This window comes from Triturus cristatus, chromosome 11, assembly GCF_964204655.1.
Source record: "Triturus cristatus chromosome 11, aTriCri1.1, whole genome shotgun sequence".
In the NCBI taxonomy this organism is placed as follows: domain Eukaryota; kingdom Metazoa; phylum Chordata; class Amphibia; order Caudata; family Salamandridae; genus Triturus; species Triturus cristatus.
The window spans coordinates 50,246,454-50,265,927 of NC_140594.1; the positions used below are offsets into that span (position 1 = coordinate 50,246,454).

The following is a 19,474-nucleotide window of genomic DNA, read 5'->3' on the forward strand; positions in this document are numbered from 1 at the left end:
TCCCCTGTCTGGGGAAGCCTTGGGTCACACATCAAAGACAGCAGAGGCCTTTGAAGCCTTCTGCCCTCATATGCTGATTACTTAGCCATTCTGCTGGAGGAAGTGACAACAGTTCTGACCTGAGCAGGTACTGTTTCTTCCCTCAGACTGCGGGCTCACACCTGCAGGGGGTCAGAAACCTGTCTGTGGTGGTAGGCTGGTCTGCACCAGTCAGCCAGTACACAGTGAGTGGGTAGGTTTCCAAGGGGGCATCTCTGTGGTGCCCTCTGGGTGCATATATTAATAAATCTGTCACTGAAATCAGTGTGGGCTTATTAATATGAGATGTTTGATAGCAAATATCTTTAGTTGCAGTTAAGCCATCATGTATCAGGGGAACTCGTAAACACCAGTGTGTCCAGTACATGTGCTTAAAATGGCTTCCCTGCCCACTTGTAATATCTAAGAATCGACTTCGACATCACAGGGGCATATCTGCTCATGCAGATATGTTCACACATGTACTATAGTGCACCCTGCCTTCGGGCTGTAAGGCCTGCTGTAGGGGTTACGTACCTATACTGCATGCAGTATCTGCAGGCATGGCACACATGAGGTGTCTTCCCTTTTCTCTGCACCATGGCGCGCAGCCTGCAATGGCAGTTTGCTTGTTTGGTGCAGACTGGTCTCTTAGGGTGGCACAAGCTGCAGCCCTTAGAGATCCTCTTTATCTTACCTGCCCTAGGTACCAGGGGTACCATCTACTAAGGACTTACAGGAGGTGCTAAAGGTATTACCAATTGAGGAACAATTGTACAGTTTTTAGGGAAAGAGATCTGGCACTGGGGACCTGGAAGGGAGGAACCCAGTGGACTTCTGTCAAAATTGTATCATATACCAGGCAAAAAATGGGGATGACCATGTCAAAACAGGGTACTCTCCTACAGCCCGTAGTGGTGCGCACTGGTCCTGTGGGGGTGCAGGATTCAGAATTTCCACCTGGGGTGGTGATCCTTCACATCCATCCAACAGAAGGATCATTCAAATTGTTAAGCATTGCTGTGGCTACTGCGTGGAAATGAGGTGTATTATATGATGTGGTTCTGCGACTTCACCGTGTAATACACTTACCAACGCCTTCAGACCCAGTAGGTTTGTTTAAGTCCTTAGCTCCACCCTGGGTAGCTGTGGCTCTGAGCAGCCAGGCTAGCACAAAGGAACAAGTGTAAAACAATTAAACAGCACCAAAACAATTGGAGAAGAACTACCAGAGACACTTAAGAATTCCGAAACAAGTTGAGAGAAATAGACTTTATTTTTAGGTATTTTTAGACACCAAAACAAAATAGATTCACCTGAGGGTTCTGGAAATACAGCAGTTACAGGGTATAGCATGTAAATTGATACTTGTATAGCGCACTACTCACCCGCAAGGGTCTCAAGGCGCTTGTACGAATACCGCTGTGGAACCCATCCTGTCTTTCCCTGTGAGGTGTCCACTCCTGGGCACCCCCAAGGTGGAGGCCAGGCATCCTTAGCGTTGTGGGGGCCGTTGTGGAGATTAAGCAAGCTATTGCCCAGAGTTGCAGAGCGGGACTCCATGATTGGAATAGGCACCGAGGCGAGAATTATCAGGTCCGTGGAAATTTGAGCCCAAGACCCGCCGAGGCGGGGAATTGAACCCTGGTCCCGGGCCAGACCTCTGCATCAGGGTCTGCCGCTCTAACCATTGAGCCACACTTCTCCACAAGCACTTTCCACGTAACTGCGAATAAGCATTGGCGAATTAATGGAATTTTACACTTAGAAACTTTTTCAAGAAAAACTTGGGTAAGTATCACTGCAGTTACTTTGGTTTACTTAGGCAGCCAACCCTGGCAGGAAGCCAGTCAAGGGCACTAGCAAAGTCCTCAGAAATAGTTACCTCGGGGAAAGAAGCAGTCTTTCATTAGTTCCAAGCCCTTTTATCTCCTTGCCATAGACTCCTATAGAAATGGTCTGGATGCAGGGTATACAGGATGCTAAAGATGCTCAAGGATGCTGTGGATGCAATGTGGTCTACAGGGGTCTTCCTGTAGCTACTCCTTGGTTGTTTTGTTATGATATGTTTATTTATAGAGCGCACAACTACTCGGCAGAGGATCCTGGCGCTAGGTAGTGGGGGATCAGACAGGCCGTGGGTTTAGCTGTTAAAAAGGCAGGATTTTAACTTCCTCTTGAACATATCCAGGCTGTGAATTAGCCGGAGATTTTAGTGAGTCTATTTCAGAAGAATGATCCTAAATAGGAAAAGGATCTCCCACCTATTCTGAGGCGACCAATGCGGGGCACCTTTGCCAGGAACGCGGAGGGTGCGAGCAGGGGTGTATGTGCTGATTCTCTCCTTGAGATAGGATGCCCCCGTCCTTTGCAAGGCCTTATGCATCAGGACCATGGCTTAAAAACCACCCTCTTTTTCACTGGGAGCCAATGCAGGGCCCTTAGGTGAGGGGTCATGTGGGACCTGGGAGGAAGTCTGGGTAGCAGTCTTGCTGCGGAGTTCTGAACCACCTGTAGTCAATTAGGGAGAGAGTCAGGAAGCCAATCTTGGCTACAGGGTCAACGTCACTTGAAGTCCTCTCGATCCTGACAAAGTCCAGTTGCCACTAGGCTACTAGTCTCCCGCTATCATGGTCACAGTGGAATCCTTCCTTGAATGATCGCTTGCCTTCTGGGCAACCAAGCTGCACTCCGACAACTGTCCCGTGTTCAGCAGACTCTAGGGCATCTTTGAGCACCGGGTCCTGGTCCCTGGTGCTACACGGCGGTGAGGAACAGCAGTTAGAAGATGTGGGCTACCAACTCGTCCCGGCAGGCTTCTTCATCTGTCGTGGCCCTGTGCTGTGAACAAGTCAGCCAACTGACCCTTGGAGTCTCTTGCTTTGCCCGGGCTCGAAAAAACGACTCCTCCACAAGCAAGACACAATAACACAGTCCCTTCTCCTTTGCTAGCCACTAGGTGCTGCAGGTGTGGCTGCGAAGGGGGCTACACACATCTGGAAAACCGTTTGATATCCGGTTTTCCATCTCTGTCCCTGTCTGCCTACACAAAGGGCAGCCCCTCCCACATGTGCTTCCTAGCTGTGACAGTAAGGACGGTGGGTAAACTCTTGGGCATGATGGCATCATGAATACCACTCAAACCAAATGCCTGGCTCCACATGAGACCAATCCAGGAGTTACTGCAAACATACCGATCACAGGCAAGAGGGAGCTGGGAGGATACAGTGGGTTGTAAAAGGGAGAGTACACAAGGAGGTATAATGGTGGAGCATCAAGAACATTACAATAGGCAGATCTTTCAGAAAACCAGTTCCCAAAGTTACCATAACAACGTATGCTCCCCACACTGGGTGGGGAGAAAATATAAATGAGATGCACATCGTGGGCCTGTGAAGCTCAAAGAATGCAGTGAGCACCCAAATATCCTGCAACTCTAGATAGTCTTTCTAGCTCTTGAGGCTTTCCACTTGCAAATCTAAGGGAAAGTGGTACAAATACAAACTGACAATACTACCACCATGTTCTATCTCGACAAACTAGGAGGGACGTGTTCACATGCACTATCCAGTCTACCACAGGAGATGTTCATGACACAGCGAACACATGGCGATCAATCCATATTTTCTCAAACCACTTGTGTAGATAGTCAAATAGATAAGCACAGGTGAATCAGATGATATTATAACATCTGTTTGCAAACACACACTCACTTCAGCCCAACTTTCCAGTTAGAGGGAATACCAATATGTTATCAAAGCACATCATGTGAATACAGAAATCATGAAGGCTGCAAAACTAAAAGGTTACTTACTTGGTAGAAATTGTTTTGCAGCTTGAAGAATTTCCCAGATTCACATGTGACCTACCTCTGCATACAAGACGTGTCCGCTCAAGGAAAACGTGAGGAAACAATATACCACAAAGGTGCTATCCTATCTGGAACCCTTTAATATCCTACCATATCCAACAATGGAACAGATCTAAATATAGTGACCAAATACTGGGGCATTGTGGTCATATGTCTGACGTCATAGGAGTACGGCTACAACCACCTACTGGTCTATGAATGGGGGGGTTGCCGAGGATCAAACAAAGGAGCAACATAGGGAACATTCCAGGCCCAAACACTAGATGACCTAATAATACGCAGCACGTAAATCCAGAAAATGTTAAACGCTGTAAAACTATTCCTACAGGTAAGTAACTTTTTATTTTTTATTTTTATAAAGGTTGTTCTTGGCACACTATCTCAGCACCTGACTTGCACATTCCATGCTGACACCTTTTGCTTTTACTTACCAGAATTGAACATTATTGAAAAATGAAGATAGTTTCCACATGGCATATGCTGGGGTAGGCATGCTTATATAAGCTGCACCAGCGCAATTTCTATATTTTCTCAAAATGCTGCCAGCTGCTCTGCTTGCAGCCTGCGTTTGGTAATCTGAAGATGAGACTCCTGGAGCAGAATAAAAAGATTCAATTTTTTTTTTACTAATAGCAATTTTGTTGTATATTCTAGCTGGCAAGCCTGAAATACTTCCATGTGTATAGCTCTACCATGTTCCTTTGTAGAATTAGGATGTTTTAAATCTTTGTGCAACTAAAAGAATCTGCCTATCGAGGTTTTGTCAGAAGCAGCAATATGCTACAACATTCTCTTTCAGAAAAAGCCACAAAAGGAAGCTTTTCACACAGTTTCACATTTCAAGTGATTTAGAAGCCTGATTAAACTGATCTATTGTAAGATATGTCATTTGTCTTGGCATAATTGCTGGCTGTTCATTAAAAAATGGGTTTCCATGTAAGTGTAGTAATCTGGACTGTGCTAATATTACTTTCCTCTTCTCTCCTGAAAGGTGGCAAAGCTTCCTCAAGTGGTCCAGCAGCAAGCAACCGTGGCCAATATCCAGCAGATGGTATCTGCCCCTCAACAGGTAGGTGAAGTAGCAAGAGACCATTTCTAATGCCCAGCAGAGTTGTATTTGTAATCCAACTTATAGGTGCAGCGGCAAAGTGGCATTGTTCTGCAGTTGATGTCTATTCCCCCCCCCCCTACCTCCCCCCTCGCAAGTAGGTGTTTATGTAGTAAACAGGGCGGATGAGCTCTTTGTTGAACAGTATTTGTTATTTGGAACTGCCTTTGCAATATTCAATGGCCTGGCTTAAAATTACTTTATGCACGAATTTTCATTATTTCCCCCCTGATGTTCTTGAACAGTAATTAATTAATTAATTAATTAAGGATTTATAAAGCGCCTGGTTACTCCGAAGGAGTGTCCCTGCGCTAACCAGTAGCATCCTATCAGGGTCAGGAAAGTCAAGAGCAAGAAGGCTTCTAACTCTGTCTAAAGAGCCAGGTCTTCAGATTTTTGCGGAAACTTGTCTCAGACTGTTTAAGTCATTGGTTGAGTGGCATGGTGTTCCAAAGCTTGGCTGCACGAAGACCAAAGGAGCGCCCTCCCAGCTGGGCAAGATGTACTCTGGGAATCCCTGCCAGCGCTGCTTCTCAAGATCTGGAAGGAGTGTGAGCATTGACCAAGGGGAAGAGAGAACCGGTAGCCTCCAATCCATTATCCTCCGTGTGAAACACAGACCTTTAAATGAGATTCTGTGTTTAATTGGAAGCCAGTGAAGTTCAGCCAAACCGGAAGTAATGGAGGTCCATTTCGGAATTCTTAATAGCATCCGGACTGCTGCGTCTTGTACTCTATGAAGCATTGCCAGTCTGCCTCTAGAAGTCCATAAGTAGAGCTCAGTGCAGTAGTCAATCTGCGACACCAGCAGGGCCTGTGGAACTGTTTTTTGGTCTGAGGCTGGTATTAGCCTTAGAAACTTCCTTAACAGTCTCAGTACTCCGAAACAGGTGCCCACAGTGACCCTGATCTGACTTTCAAATGATAGCGAAGCGTCAGAGAGGATGCCTAGATTTTTCACTTTAGGTTTAGGAATAAGGGTGGGGCCCAGATCCGCAGGCCACCATGACTAGGACCAGATAAAAGGCTGTTTCCCAACCACCAGCACCGCTGTTTTATCTGCATTTAACTTCAGGCAACTAGCCTGCATCCATGTCGCTAGGCCCTGTCGTCATCATTAGGTAGGTTGATAACAAGCTGAGTGTCTTCAACATATGACCCCATTCTCACTCCATGGCCCTCAATAACGTCAGCCAGTGGGTGAAGGTATAGGTTAAAAAGAGTAGGGCTCAATGCCGATCCCTGGGGCACTCCCCGCTGTAATGGGATAATGTGAGAAAGTGCCCGCATTTTGCATGGTTGCCCCCACTTTTTGCTGAACTGCTTATGTACTTTGACTGAGTGTGCCCCGTGCACCTGCCAATCAGGTACCCAGGGCCTATGTTCTTTCTCTAAAACTGCATTAAAGACAAAACCCAATTGGCACTCTCTAGCCATAGGTCAGTCCCTGGTAAATGGTACCACAGGTGCCCAGGGCACTGTGACCAGGGAAGGCACTTATTGTGCCACCCTTAGAGGCCCTGTACCTTTACACTCGCATTCTGCCTTTGCAGGCTGCGTGTTTTGCGTACAGAACAAAGTGAATAGTCGACATGGCACACATCCCATTGTGAGTGCAGTGCTGCCATTAGGAGTATATTATGCTGGGAGTTTGTCATTACGTCCTCCACAGTACCATAATGGCTGCACTGAACACTGAGAAGTTTGGTATCAAACTTCTCAGCACATTAAACCCACACTGATGCCAGTGTGGGATTTAATGAAAAATGCACACAGAGGGCATCTTAGAGATCCCCCCTGAAAAACGACCTACCACTAGTGTCCAGCCTGAGTGGCTGCTTTCAGCTGCCACTATCAGACATGTTTCTGGACTCCTGGGTCGGGAGCCTGCTTCTCTCGGGGGGGCCTAAAGCAATGCACATCCTGGGACGAGGTGCCAAGCCTTCTCCCCATAGGATGGGCAGGGTCCACAAAGGGGAAGCTTCAAAGGCTTACCGCTTTTGTGAGCTTTCTCAGGCCTTTTGCTGCCCCCAGCAACTGGTCCCCACCGGTTCTGACCCCCACTTAGGTTGGGAGAACCCGTCGGAAAACCAAGTGAGGAAGGGAGGTGTGCTCACCTCTGTCAACTCCACCCCTCAGGTGTGGGAGGCGAGCTGAAGCACAACTCTCAGTCCCTGCCATCTTGGAGCTGGGGGGACCCAGCCAACCAGGGTGAGGCTTATGCCTCCCTCCCACTGGAGGGTGGCATAATAGGGGGTGTACCCACCCCTATTGGTCCCAACCTTTTACCTACCCGTAACACCCCTAAATCTAGTATTTAGGGGCACCCCAGAACCTTGCATCCTCAGTCAAGAAACTACAAGAAGAAAAGGAGGACCGAATAGCCGTGCCGAAGCTAAGAAGAGGACGACGCCCACTGACTTTTCCCCAGCCCTACCGGCCTATCCACTCCTCGGACCTGCAGAAGAGAATCTCCGGTGTGTCCTGCAGCCAGCAGCCCCAAGGAACCCCGAGGACCTGCCCTGCCTTCAAAAGAAGAGACTCTGCCTCCCATGAACACTGGATTTGTTAACCCACAGACTCCAGGTCCTGCAAAGTCTGCGAGTCCCCGAGCCTGCAGTGTGTTTGCAAACCGGAGACTCCCCATTGAAAGCTACAAGGCGCCCGACGCCAAATCAGAACTCTGCACCCGGCCGCCCCAGTGCCGCTGAGGGTGCTCCTTTTGTGCTGGCTTGAACCCCCATTTGCCCTGAGCGCAAGTCCAGGAGCTTTGCTCCCACAACCCTGTGGCCTGCTCGTAAGCAGCCACCAACCGGAGGCCCCCTATCCCCAATTGGATAACATTGAGCCCCAGCACTCTGCACCCGGCCGCCCTAGTGCCGCTGAGGGTGTAACAAGAGTGCATCCTTGACCCTGGGGGACACCTGAGTCTACCCCCATAATACCAACTGCCACAACCGAATACTTACCTTTGAACTGATAACCCTATTTTCCTCCATAGGATATCATTGACTGTTTCTCTGTGAAAAGTTTGTAAGTGTGGAGTTGGAAAATCTATAAAAGTCTCTAAACCTGTAACAAAATAACCAAACGCTTTTACTTGCCTGTTTACAGGAGATGTCCTAGTGCAGTATTCAGGTATACTGCACTGTGTGAGAAAAGTAATCTGTAAAGTAAGTTACTTGACATTCTACTGAAAAGCCACTACAAAGTATATGTACAATATTTCAAAGCTTTGCATTACTAGTAGTTCTGCTGTAATCAAACCAAAAGTATGTATACAACTGCAATACAAACTGTATTATTATTGCAAAGTGCTTATCACTTACCTGTGCCAGACTTGCTTGGTTCTAGGAAATAAAATAACTAAAAGAATATTTTTAGACAAAACCAGTTGGTCTGAAGTTCAGTCTTTGAGTGGGTGATATCCTTTGCTGATTGAGTGTGTACAACAAATGCTTAACACTACCCTCTGATAAAGCCTTACTGCTCGCCCACACTACCACAAATAGAGAGTAAGGTGCTATCTACTTTTACCTCTGGCTACCTTTGGGGTTCCACTGGACGCTGTGCACACTATATCTCACTTTGGTGTAGTATATACAAGCCAGCTTCCTTCACTCAGTCAACATCCTACTCCTTAGAGTTTGGTGGTCCAAGCTTTGACGTCCCACGGTGTGTTCCCTTTCTGTCCTTGCCCCCCGGATAGGAACTCCAAGAGGCTGGAGGCACTTGGGAAGAGGTTTTCTTCTACCAGCATGGCATTGAGGATCGGTGAACACTGCATGCTTTTCAGGCTGTTTCTCACACTTCCTATGGGAAATGGTTGTGCAAGTGCTGACAGGTCCCGGAGGAGGCCCGGGCTGTGCGCTCTCAGGCAGTGCAAGATGGGAGAGATGCAGCAATGTTCACCATTAGGTGTGGTTTGGATACGACTGGCTCCCTAGGAAGAGTGGTTTTGTTGACTATGACCTTGCGGCGCCAGGCCTGACTAAGAACATCTGGCTTCTCGGGAGATGTCCATGCCAACCTCATGGACATGCCCTTCGATGGGACTCGTCTCTGTAGAGAAAAGGCAGACTCTGCGCTGGAGCACTTTGAGGATTCTCAGGGTACGGCCAGGTCCTTGGGCCTTTCGGTGACTCCTCGCCCTCAGGCTGCCTTCCTCTCTTTTCATGGCAATGGAAGGGATTTTCAACCACGTTAGCCATACTCTAGCCACTGTCCTGCACAGACTTCCCAAGTTGTGCGAGGACGAGGTGCATTCCGACTTTGTGGGAATGGTAGCCAGATGTCGTCCACCACTCATCCTGCGACAGCTGCAGGCTCTAAGCCTTCCTAATTAGTTTCTGCAAGACCATGGGTGTCCAGTTGGAGAGAGAATTCAACATCACCCCCTCCACTGATGGTCCATAACAACGGACAAATGGGTTGGTTATTCCTTCCCTTTTCTATCTTTTCTCCCTCCTTTACCGCCATCTCAAGAATGGCTGGCTGATGATCATCTTGTTTTGCTCAGAGAGGTAGTTGCAGTTCTCCTGGCCAAGAGGACTATAGAGAGAGTTCCAATTTCAGAAGTAGGCAGTGGTTGTTATTCTCGCTACTTTCTCATAGCTAAAAATAACAAAGGTCTTTGTCCTATTCTAGATCTTTGGACCGTCAAACTCTTCCTCAAAAAGGAGAAATTCAAGATGCTCACGTTGGCTCAGGTCTTGTCCGCCCTAGAACAAGGAGATTAGATGGTAGTGTTGGACTTGCAGGATGGGTATTTTCCCATCCCCATCCTGCTAGCCCATAGGCGCTTCCTGTGGTTCAAGGTAGGCCACGAGCACTTTCAGATCACTGTGCTACCTTTGGCCTTACCAGCGCCCATCGGGTGTTCACCAAGGTGATGGTGGTGGTTGCAGCTAACCTGCGCAGGCTGGGGGTTCCAGTCTTCTCCTACCTCGACGACTGGCTGTTGAAGGCATCCTCATCCCAGACTATTGTTTCCCACCTCCAGACTAAGGCAGACCGTCTGCATTTGCTGGTGTTCACTATAAACGTGCCAGGCACACCTGACTCCATCTCAGACGCTTCCTTTAATCGGAGCTGTTCTGGACACAGTGAAGTTTCTGGCTTATCCTCCCGAGCAGCATGTCCAGGATATTCAGGTTATGATACCGATGTTTCGGCCTCCATCCCATATTTCGGTGAGAATGACTGGGGCTGCTGAAGCTCATGGCGTCCTGCATTCTGTTGATTAATCATGCCAGATGGAGTATGCGGGCTCTGCACTGGAACCTGAAGTTCCAGTGGGCACAGCATATGGGGAACTTCTCCTACATGGTCCAGATCTTGGAGGGAACTGCAAAAATCATGCAGTGGTGGCTAACTAACCGCGATTGGGTCAGAGGCAGACCCCTCTCCTAACCAGATCTCACATTAGTGACAGATGCGTCACTACTGGGGTGGGGTGGCCATTTGGGAGAGGTGGAGATCAGAGGACTCCGATCTCTGGTAGAGTCGGGCTCCACATCAACTTGTAGGAGCTGTAGGCAATCGACTAGCTTTGAAATAATTTGTTCCATCTATCAAGGGGAAATTGGTGCAGGTGTTCATGGACTACACAACTGCCATGTGCTACTGCAACAGCAGGGTGGTTTGGGTTCGTGGACCCTTTGTCAGGAGACCCTACGCCTCTGGACATTGTTGAAACAGCAGGGCATAACCTTGGAGGTTCAACACCTAGCAGGTCCCCTGAACCCCAGGGCAGACAAACTTAGCAGTCGATTCCTAGTGGATCATGAATGGCGTCTCAGGCTGGTGGCGCAAGGTCTCTTTCAACAGTTGGAGAGCCTTGGTTCGATATGTTCGCCTCAGAAGAGAACGCGCATTGTCAGCAGTATTGCGCTTTGGAGTTTCCAAGGCGGACGGCGCTCGGCAACTCTTTTATTGCGAATGGAGCTCAGGCCTCCTTTCCATCCAAATCACTTCTGCCCAGAGTTCTCAAGAAGATCAAGAACAACCGGGCACAAGTCATTCTTGTGGCTCCGGACTGGATATGGAGAGTCTGGTATACTGAGCTTCTTAGAATGAGCATCGATCCTCCAAGTAATCTGACCCTTTGGTAGGATCTTCTGTTGCAGCAGCAGGGCCGGGTCCTCCGCTGGTCCGGTAAACTCTCCGCCTACTTGCGTGGAGATTGAGTGGCGAGTGTTGATAGCTTTTGACCTTCCTCCCGAAGTCTGTAAAGTTATTTTGGCTGCCAGGTGGCCCTCCACCAGAACAGTATAGGCTGCCATTGGCAAACGTTTGTATAATATTGTTTATGAAGGTCTATTGATCATCTTTCTGTTTCTCTTTCTGATATTCTTCAATTTATTTTTACCCTTGTCCATAAGGGCTCTACTCTGGGCACTGTGAACGGTTATCTTTCTGCTCTGTCAGCTTTCCTGCGGCTGCCTGACCAACCCTCGCTGTTCAAGTCCCCTATTGTAGATAGGTTCCTGAAATGGCTTGTACATATGTTTTCCCCTATGCCCTTCATTATACCCCAGTGGGATCTCAACCTAGTTCTCTCATTTCTCATGTGCTCTCCTTTTGAGCCGCAACATAATTGTCCCCTCCAGTTGCTTACTGTCAAAACAGCATTTCTAGTGGCTATTTCAAATGCCAGGAGGGTGAGTGAGCTACAGACTTTATCATCCAAGCCTCCCCATCTCATGACATTGCCGGATAAGTTGTTGCTTCATGCCCGAGCCTCATGCCTTCCTAAAGTGGTGACCCCATTTCATCTGGGTCAGTCGGTCACTCTGCGTACCTTTTTTGCTGCTCCTCATCTATCTAAGAAAGAGGAGCGTCTCCGTTGTCTGGACCAAAAAAAGCATTGTCGTTCTACCATGAGCGCATAAAAGTTCTGGGCTGATGACCAACTCTTCGTGGGTTATGTGGGAACACAAAAGGGGCGGGCAGTGCACAATCAAACTGTTTTGTGTAGGTCGTTATCTGTATTAAGATCTGCTACACCCTGGCAAAGAAGCAGCCTCCCAAGAGCTTAAGGGCCCATTCCACCAGGGGGAAGGGTGCGACCACAGGGCTTGCTCGTGGTGTTCCAGTTCTGGATATCTGCCAGGCTGCAACGTGGGATTCACTTAGCATGTTGGCTAAACCCTACAGCCTGGACAGTTAGGTCCGCAGGGACAGGCATTTTGCCTGTTTGGTCCTGCAGGACTTTCTAGTCTAGTAACCTGTCAGCAGCCCGCCGCCAGGAAGTATGGCTTGGGTATCTATTCAAAGGTAAGGAATCTACAGCTAGAAGTCTCTATCAGTTGAAGAAGTTGCTTACCTTTGGTAATGCATTATCCAGTAGGGACAATATCTAGCTGCAGATTCCTTTCAGACCCACCCATGCCTCCTTGCTCTGGGACTCATTTATGGGGCTAGGGTTGCTCCCTTGTCAGGGCCCTAGTTTTGACACACACTAGTCAGTTCACTTCATGGCTTTGCGCTTTTGGTGTGGAAAAAGTGAAAAGTAACTGATGTCCGCACTTCTGGGTGGCACCTATATACGTGACCGCGACATCACGACGGAGCCATCATACAGCGCGCAGGGGTACTGCTGTAGCAAAGGTTTCCGCATCTAGTACAACGCCTGGAAAATTCAAAAGTAAGGAATCAGCAGATAGATATTGTCTCTACCAGATAATGTGTTACCGAAGGGGAGAGGATGTAGCCTTGCGGCTAGACCAGTCGACCTCTAAGCTGGGGACCCGGTTCAAGTCTCGGCATGAACGCTCAACATCCTGAGATTCTGGGCAAATCATTTATTCCAGGGGTGCCAACTGTCAATTACACCCACGGCACTCTACTATTTAGGTTTTAAAACACGAGATATACTTCCAACATAATCCATGTGTATAGAAGAGCTACATCTGTTATAATAAAAACACATCGCTATTACATCCAAGCCTCAAACATTCTTTTAAGGAGCTTGCCCAGCCTCATCGGGGGCAGTGGGAGCACCGGTTCACATGTGCTTGCCAAAATCATCCACATTTTAGTTGCAGTGGGGCCATCACTGACTCATACTTCTAATCCCCTGTGTAGCGTGATGGAGCCAAATCGTAAAACAAAAAAGAACTAACTTATTTTGTCAAGCGGTATACTGCCATACTGCACTCATGTTAGGAGTATATGATCACCGTGCATGATTATCACTTGAGTGCCACACATACATTGATTGTTAAGTTAGGCCACTGTACTGTTTCGCCATCCTCTGTTTTCTATGTTTTAGCTGCACGTAAGGTACCCTCTATTAAAGGTATTGTTCTGGGTGTACTCTAAGGTATTTTAGTCTTTCTGGATCCCATCTTGTCCAATAGGTTTTATCAAGAACTCTCTCATAATGAGGGTGAGTCTGCCCTGGTAGTACCATCTTACCGGGGTGGGATGAGGTCGCTAATAAGAAATGCCACATCCAGTGGGTGAAGCTTCCTCGTTGAATTTAATTGTCACTCTGTGCTAAATTATGTATCCCCTTGTAATTTAAAGTATGGGGTTACAGTTTTTTCACTTGTAGGGACCAAACTTGGCCTAACACTGTCTAGCCATCGCGTTTTGGTGGATTTATCTTCAAGTGTTTGTGGAGGCTGTGCAGTGGCGTTCCTCCTCATCTCCCTTTGTGTTAGTAGTCGTCCTTTTCACCGGAGTCAGTCCATTACCCTTCTGACCTTCTACCCCCACCCCACCAAGGATGACGAGAGCGCTTGCATAGGTTGGATCTTAGTTGAGCGGTCAACTACTACTTGGACTGCACCAAGGATATATATGACTGCTCCTAATCGGGTACTGTTGTGCCAAGCAATGCAAAGCGGTGCAGAAGTGAACTCCATCCAGCTGGATCATCCTCTGTTGCAAGACTGGTTATGCTTCGGTATGGAAGTACCCTCCGGAAGGGATCAGGCCAGATCCACCAGAGCCAAATCGATCACTTCTGCTCTTGCCAGTGGACTTCTGATCGCAGACATCTTCAAGGCAGCTGTGTTGACATACCTACACACCTTCAGCATGCATTACTACCTGGATTCCGAAGGGCATAGAGACAGCCACTTCGCCAGATTCGTGTTGCAGGATTTCATCATCAACCCTTTTCCTGAAAAGGGTGGTACTATTAAATCTACTCTCCAAGTGGGAAATCTGCAAGTGAAAGTATCCATCGGAAGAAAAAGTTGCTTCGCTGCCGTCAAATCTTTCTGGTCGATCCTGCATCTACCTGCAGAATCCTCACCTACCCGCCCACCTGCCCGTTTGATGGCTGTGTTTAGGGAAAATAATAAAGATCCCAAAATATTTTATTTTGGAACTGCACTACTCAGTGTTGATGTCAGTCCATCTGCTCACCTTAAAGGCTTGGGGAAAGAAATGGATGGAAACTGACATTGCTGCTCCAGGGTGGGCGCTATATGGCTTTGGTGACATCTGACGCCACTTCTGAAGTCAATATAAAGCCCACACCCCATACCGGCAGCAAGAAAACCTATGAAGTTTTCAGATCCAGTCTGATGCCTGGAATTGTCCTACAGTGGAGTAAGCTGCAGGTTGATGGAGTATCCACCAGGTGAGTTACTTTATTTCCATTAAAAGTAGGGAGTAGTCTTAGCTGAAGCAGTCGGCTTACTTTGTTGGTCTTTTAGGTATTCTATAAGCTTCCATCCACCCATCTCCTGAAACCAGTAGATCCGATAGAGACATCTAGCCGCAGATTCATCAGAATTACCTAGCAAATCATTCTCTTTTAGTCTCTCTTAAAAGTTGAGTAGATGTAATGGCCAGGCCTTAAAAAGGCGCGCAAATTATCTGTTAAAGTGAAACAGAATACCTGAGCTAAAAGGTCAGGTTTTTATAATTGCCATCTTTTTTGCGCCATGTTGCTGAGTTCTAAAGTGTTAGATCCAAAAAACCTTTGACTTTCACATTTGTTCATTTGCATTTGGGGTTGGATTGCAGAGGATTTTCTAAAGTAATTTGCTCCTACAAGTTAGAAGTTGCTTTACAGTGTCTTATTCTTCCGGTCACTTCTGAATACTGTTTGCTTGTGCACGATGGAGCCATCTTAGCAGCAATTCATCTATTCATTTATTATGAACTGATACTGTGTTACTTAAGCTTACCTGTGTGTTTCCACAGTATCATTTAAGCAGTGATACTGAGGACTGAAGCATTGTTCCATAGATGGCGACGACCAATGAATCTTATCTTTCTACATCTCTTCCAGGTTCAGCAACAAACTGTGACATTCTCCCAGACTACGACAGCTGGTCAGCAGGTGCAGGTAATCCCAGCCGGCTCTGCTGCAGCACAGGTGGTCCAGCAGAAGATCATGCAACAGCAAGCAGCCGCCGCTGCTGCAGCCGCAGCTGCGGCATCTTCCCAGATTCAGGCCCCAACCCTTCAGGGCCCATCACAGGCAGCTGCGGACACCCAAAACCAGCAGTTGAAACTGCCTGTGAGGACACCAACTGTTCGGTTAAAAGCTCCTACTAAGCCCAGTTGAACTTTTTTAAGGCAATCTGGGGCATACATCATTTTTCTTTGGCTGCACACGTACAAAGACTTTGGCAGCTAGATGATCTGAAGTTGGAACGAACAGCCCCTCTTCAACAGGAGACTGTACATGTTTGTGTGTACATATGTGTGTGTGTTTGTAAGTGACCTGCGTTGTGCTCGGCTGGAAGCCTGATTCTGGTATACATGGGTGCAGCAACATTGATCAGTATTTAACAGTGCCTGTCTTCATCAGCAGTAAGAACTGGTCCAGAACTCTTCACAGTAGACCTGCTGTCTAGCATCTTGCAGCCAGTGGAGTCATGAATGGCAGGGCGCAGTTGTCACTGTGTCACCATGCGTGTGACTGGAAGGCCATCTCTTCATACACTGGAGTTCATTTCTCCTGCCATGTTTAAATGTCAAACATTTGTTAATCTGTGCATTAAACGTCTTTTTTATTTTTAAAAAAAAGATATTGATATTTTTTATCAGTCACTTGTTGAGCGTAACAAATCCTTTAATAAAACTAACAACATATTTTTCTCATTCTAGGAAGAACTTAAGCTGTTACTGAATTGTTAAAACCTCTTAATGAATCTTGCCTGAATCTAGGATCAATCAGGCTGGTAGTAGATACTAAAGCATTAGCTCGTGAGATCGGTTAGTGAGATTCATTCTCTACCATTATCCCTCCATTCCAGCAACATCAAGGAGTCACAAAACTGTGGTCATGGAACTCTCAGCCAGGCACCTCAACCCCTTTACCTCTGTGTTTCATCATAAAAGGAATCTTAAAATATCAGAAATCCCCCTTGTATCCAAACACAGATGTTTCAGAAGTGCAGGCTGTTCTTGTTACCGCTGCCGACCAATGAAATGTTTGAAGTTCACTTCTGCATTCGGCACTCATTCGTGGACAGAAGGCAAGAGTAGCTCCGAACAAGGACATTAGTGTGTCAGGAGAAGGGGTCAGTTGGTTAAAAGAGAATGCCAGTGTGTCTAGATGTTCCTATCAGAAGCCCTGTGTTTTGGTAAATCTGGTTGTCATTGTCTGTGTATACTGTAATTGTATAATTGTAAAAGGGCATGACGGGTACATTTCCTTGTGAGCCTACAATCTGGGAACCTTCCTGTGCCTGCAAGCACATTGTGCTATTTTTTGATACATCAGGTCATGGTGTGACTTTATCTGCTAAGAATTTATCATAATTACAGAACAGGATCAGAGAAGACTTTGTAGATGTTCGATCATTGTAGAACCAATAAAAATTCAAATAGTTTACCCTTTGCAGAGTGATGGAAGTTCCAGGCTCTTTCGATGGTGCTGTTTTACGCTCTAATCCTACCTATTTGTTTCAATGCCTTTGGCGTTCCTGTCACTCTAATTAGGCTATGAATGACCCCTTACTGTCCAAGGTTCCCAGAACTGCAGGGCTGAGCATACCCAGTCATAATGTAGCACTTGTACAACAATATTATTATTTTGTGGGTCACATATAGATGATCTGGCATCAGTAGTCACATGATTAAATAATGCATGACCAAGCGAATTGTTTTAGGTCCTCTTTCTAATAATACATTAAAGGGATTTACAGGTGCTTTTCTTTCAAAGAAAATTCTCATTGCTGACGCATGCAACTGTGTCTGATATTGTTAAAGCTAAAGAAAAATATTAGATTTATTCACAGTTAAATAACATTTGAAGATCTTTCAGTGGACCATTATTTTCCAAAAGAGTTCCTCAATCCAATTTAGGGGTGGCTGTAATCTCTGGTTTTTGGCTCAGAATCTTGGACAGAGGAGGAAGAAGCAGCACTCAATTGTTGTAGATGCAGAACCCTAACTGAGGAGGAATTTACAGCCTCTAATAGCTGTGGGCGAAAAGTCCTTAAAAGGGGGGAGTGGCAGTAACTGCTATTTCTGGACCATAGCTTGGATTGAAGGCTAGTTTTGACCCCACCTACCATCATGCAAACCACCTCCAGCAATGGCTCATTTGGTTTGATGTAATCACGTAAACTCTGTAAAATGAAAGTTTTTAATTTCATAAACCTTGTTAAATATCTCAGATTTGTTGATATGATCGTATATGTTTGTCATAGCAGACATGGGAAGATGAGGTTGATGTGCTACCTGAAAGCCGTCCGATTGTTGCTTTTCGAAGTAATGGTCTGTGCTCGAAGAGGTTCTGAGACAGGCTGTAGGATGGTCGAGCCGGCCTCTTCAGTTAAAAGGATGGGATTTAACCAAATGCATCCACCTCGTTTCAGACAGTGGGATGTTATCCCACATGATACTCCTGTTGAAATTTTGCATTCTGTCCTGTGATGGCCCATCGGCTGGAATAGAGCAACTTGCTCACGTGAGTAGGTCATTTAGCACAAGAGTTTCCTTACTTGAGGAGCACATTGACTGGGACAGTTTGTTGCTTTCTGTAGTTCATTGTCTGAAGTAGCACATTGCCTGATGATGATCATTTACTTGCTCATTGGCTTTATAATTTGTTTGTATTGCTTACTGGCTGAGAGAGCTTATTGGCTAGATAGCATGTGGGTTGAGTTAATTTGTAATCTGGGTAGGCCATGGGCTGGAGGTGGCAGTTTGGCGGGTAGCTGGTTTACTTGGGTAGTCCATTAGTTTGGGTAGATCCTTTATTTCAGGTATGGTTATCACAACTTTATATTCAGGGTAGGTTGTTCAAATCCAACTTAGAACAGTGACCAGCAACCATTAACATCTGGCCGGCATCTTAGACAATAATGTAATAGGCTTCCACTATCCATTACCTTTTGGGCAATCTTCAGCAAGTTCCACATTCTCCTTCATACTTCTCACCCAACAGAGGCCCAGGCACTGAGATTTCAGTTATTCAGAATTACCCACTTTATAGATTTTAATTAGAGCAGGAGTGGGAGACCATTGAAAACATCCTTTGTAGATGGTTCCATATTATGGTCTTGTTCAATGAATGTCTTTTCGTGCTGTCAGTGCAACACCTTTCAAGAGCACTAAATTGAATCTGTTAAGAAGTGAACAAAATTAAGTGGTATACAGAAACAAAAGATGCCCTGTTTTCTTTTGAGTTCCCGTCCAAATCCGCTAAGTTATATTTTCTATTTGTCAGAAAATTATGCAAGCTTTGACCAAGCCCAGAACTTTGTAGGTACAAATTGATGTGTTAATTGAAGTTCTTTACAGAACGGCTATGGAGTAGACTGGTGTGTGTATTGTCCACGTGTTGTTCAAAGTGTATGTCTTTTGGGGTCACTTTGAGTAGATGTTTACCTTTGTAAGTAGGCGTACCTCGATAGTTATGTCTTGTTAATATACAGCTAAAACGTTCTGAAATGTAAATATTTTGTAAACAGGCGCATTTGTACTTACTAAGTATACTTTTCGGTAGCACTGATGTATCCAACCAAATTGATGGAATATTAAAGTGTCAATATTTATATAATTGCCATAAAAACAGGCTTTTCTTTCTTTAGACTGTGCTATAATTTCTCTGATGAGATGTCGCTCTTTTGTCAAACTACCAGCTAATTGTGATATGTGATGTATGTGACACCAGCAATATTTGACTAATTTAAACATTTGTGAAGGGAACCTTGAAACAAAAGTAGCACCTCTCCAACATGTAAACGTGAGAATAGCATGTGTGCATTGTGGGTAAAAGAGTGGGTGTGAGTCATGGTAGGCACATCTCCCTTCATTCCTAATTGTGTGAAGTTTAAAAACAAATGTCTGAGGTTAGGAGGATTCCCTTGGTGAAAGTTGACTCTGGGGTCAAACACTGAATCTATATCACATGCCAATTTTTATGAAATTCCACCTTTGCAAATTGTCTTCTCATTGTTGTGGCCTTGGCCCCTACCTCTGTTGTAGGTTAAGTCCATCCATAACTATGGGGGCATGGGCGTGGGGGGGGGGGGGGAGGGGATATACCATTT

At 46.2% G+C, this 19,474-nt stretch overlaps 1 protein-coding gene across 4 annotated transcripts in view; it reads left to right on the forward strand.

Annotated features, from left to right (window-relative positions):
• Positions 1-19,008, forward strand: part of EP400 (E1A binding protein p400) — an 852,236-nt gene extending 833,228 nt beyond the window's left edge. For all 4 annotated transcript variants that reach the window (XM_085634324.1, XM_085634328.1, XM_085634325.1 and 1 more), the window contains 2 exons: positions 4,881-4,958; positions 15,253-19,008. In XM_085634324.1, coding sequence (XP_085490450.1) covers positions 4,881-4,958; positions 15,253-15,531 — 357 coding nt within the window. In that variant the 3' untranslated portion in view covers positions 15,532-19,008. The remainder of the gene's footprint in view (positions 1-4,880; positions 4,959-15,252) is intronic.
• The last annotated feature ends 466 nt before the right edge of the window (positions 19,009-19,474 follow it).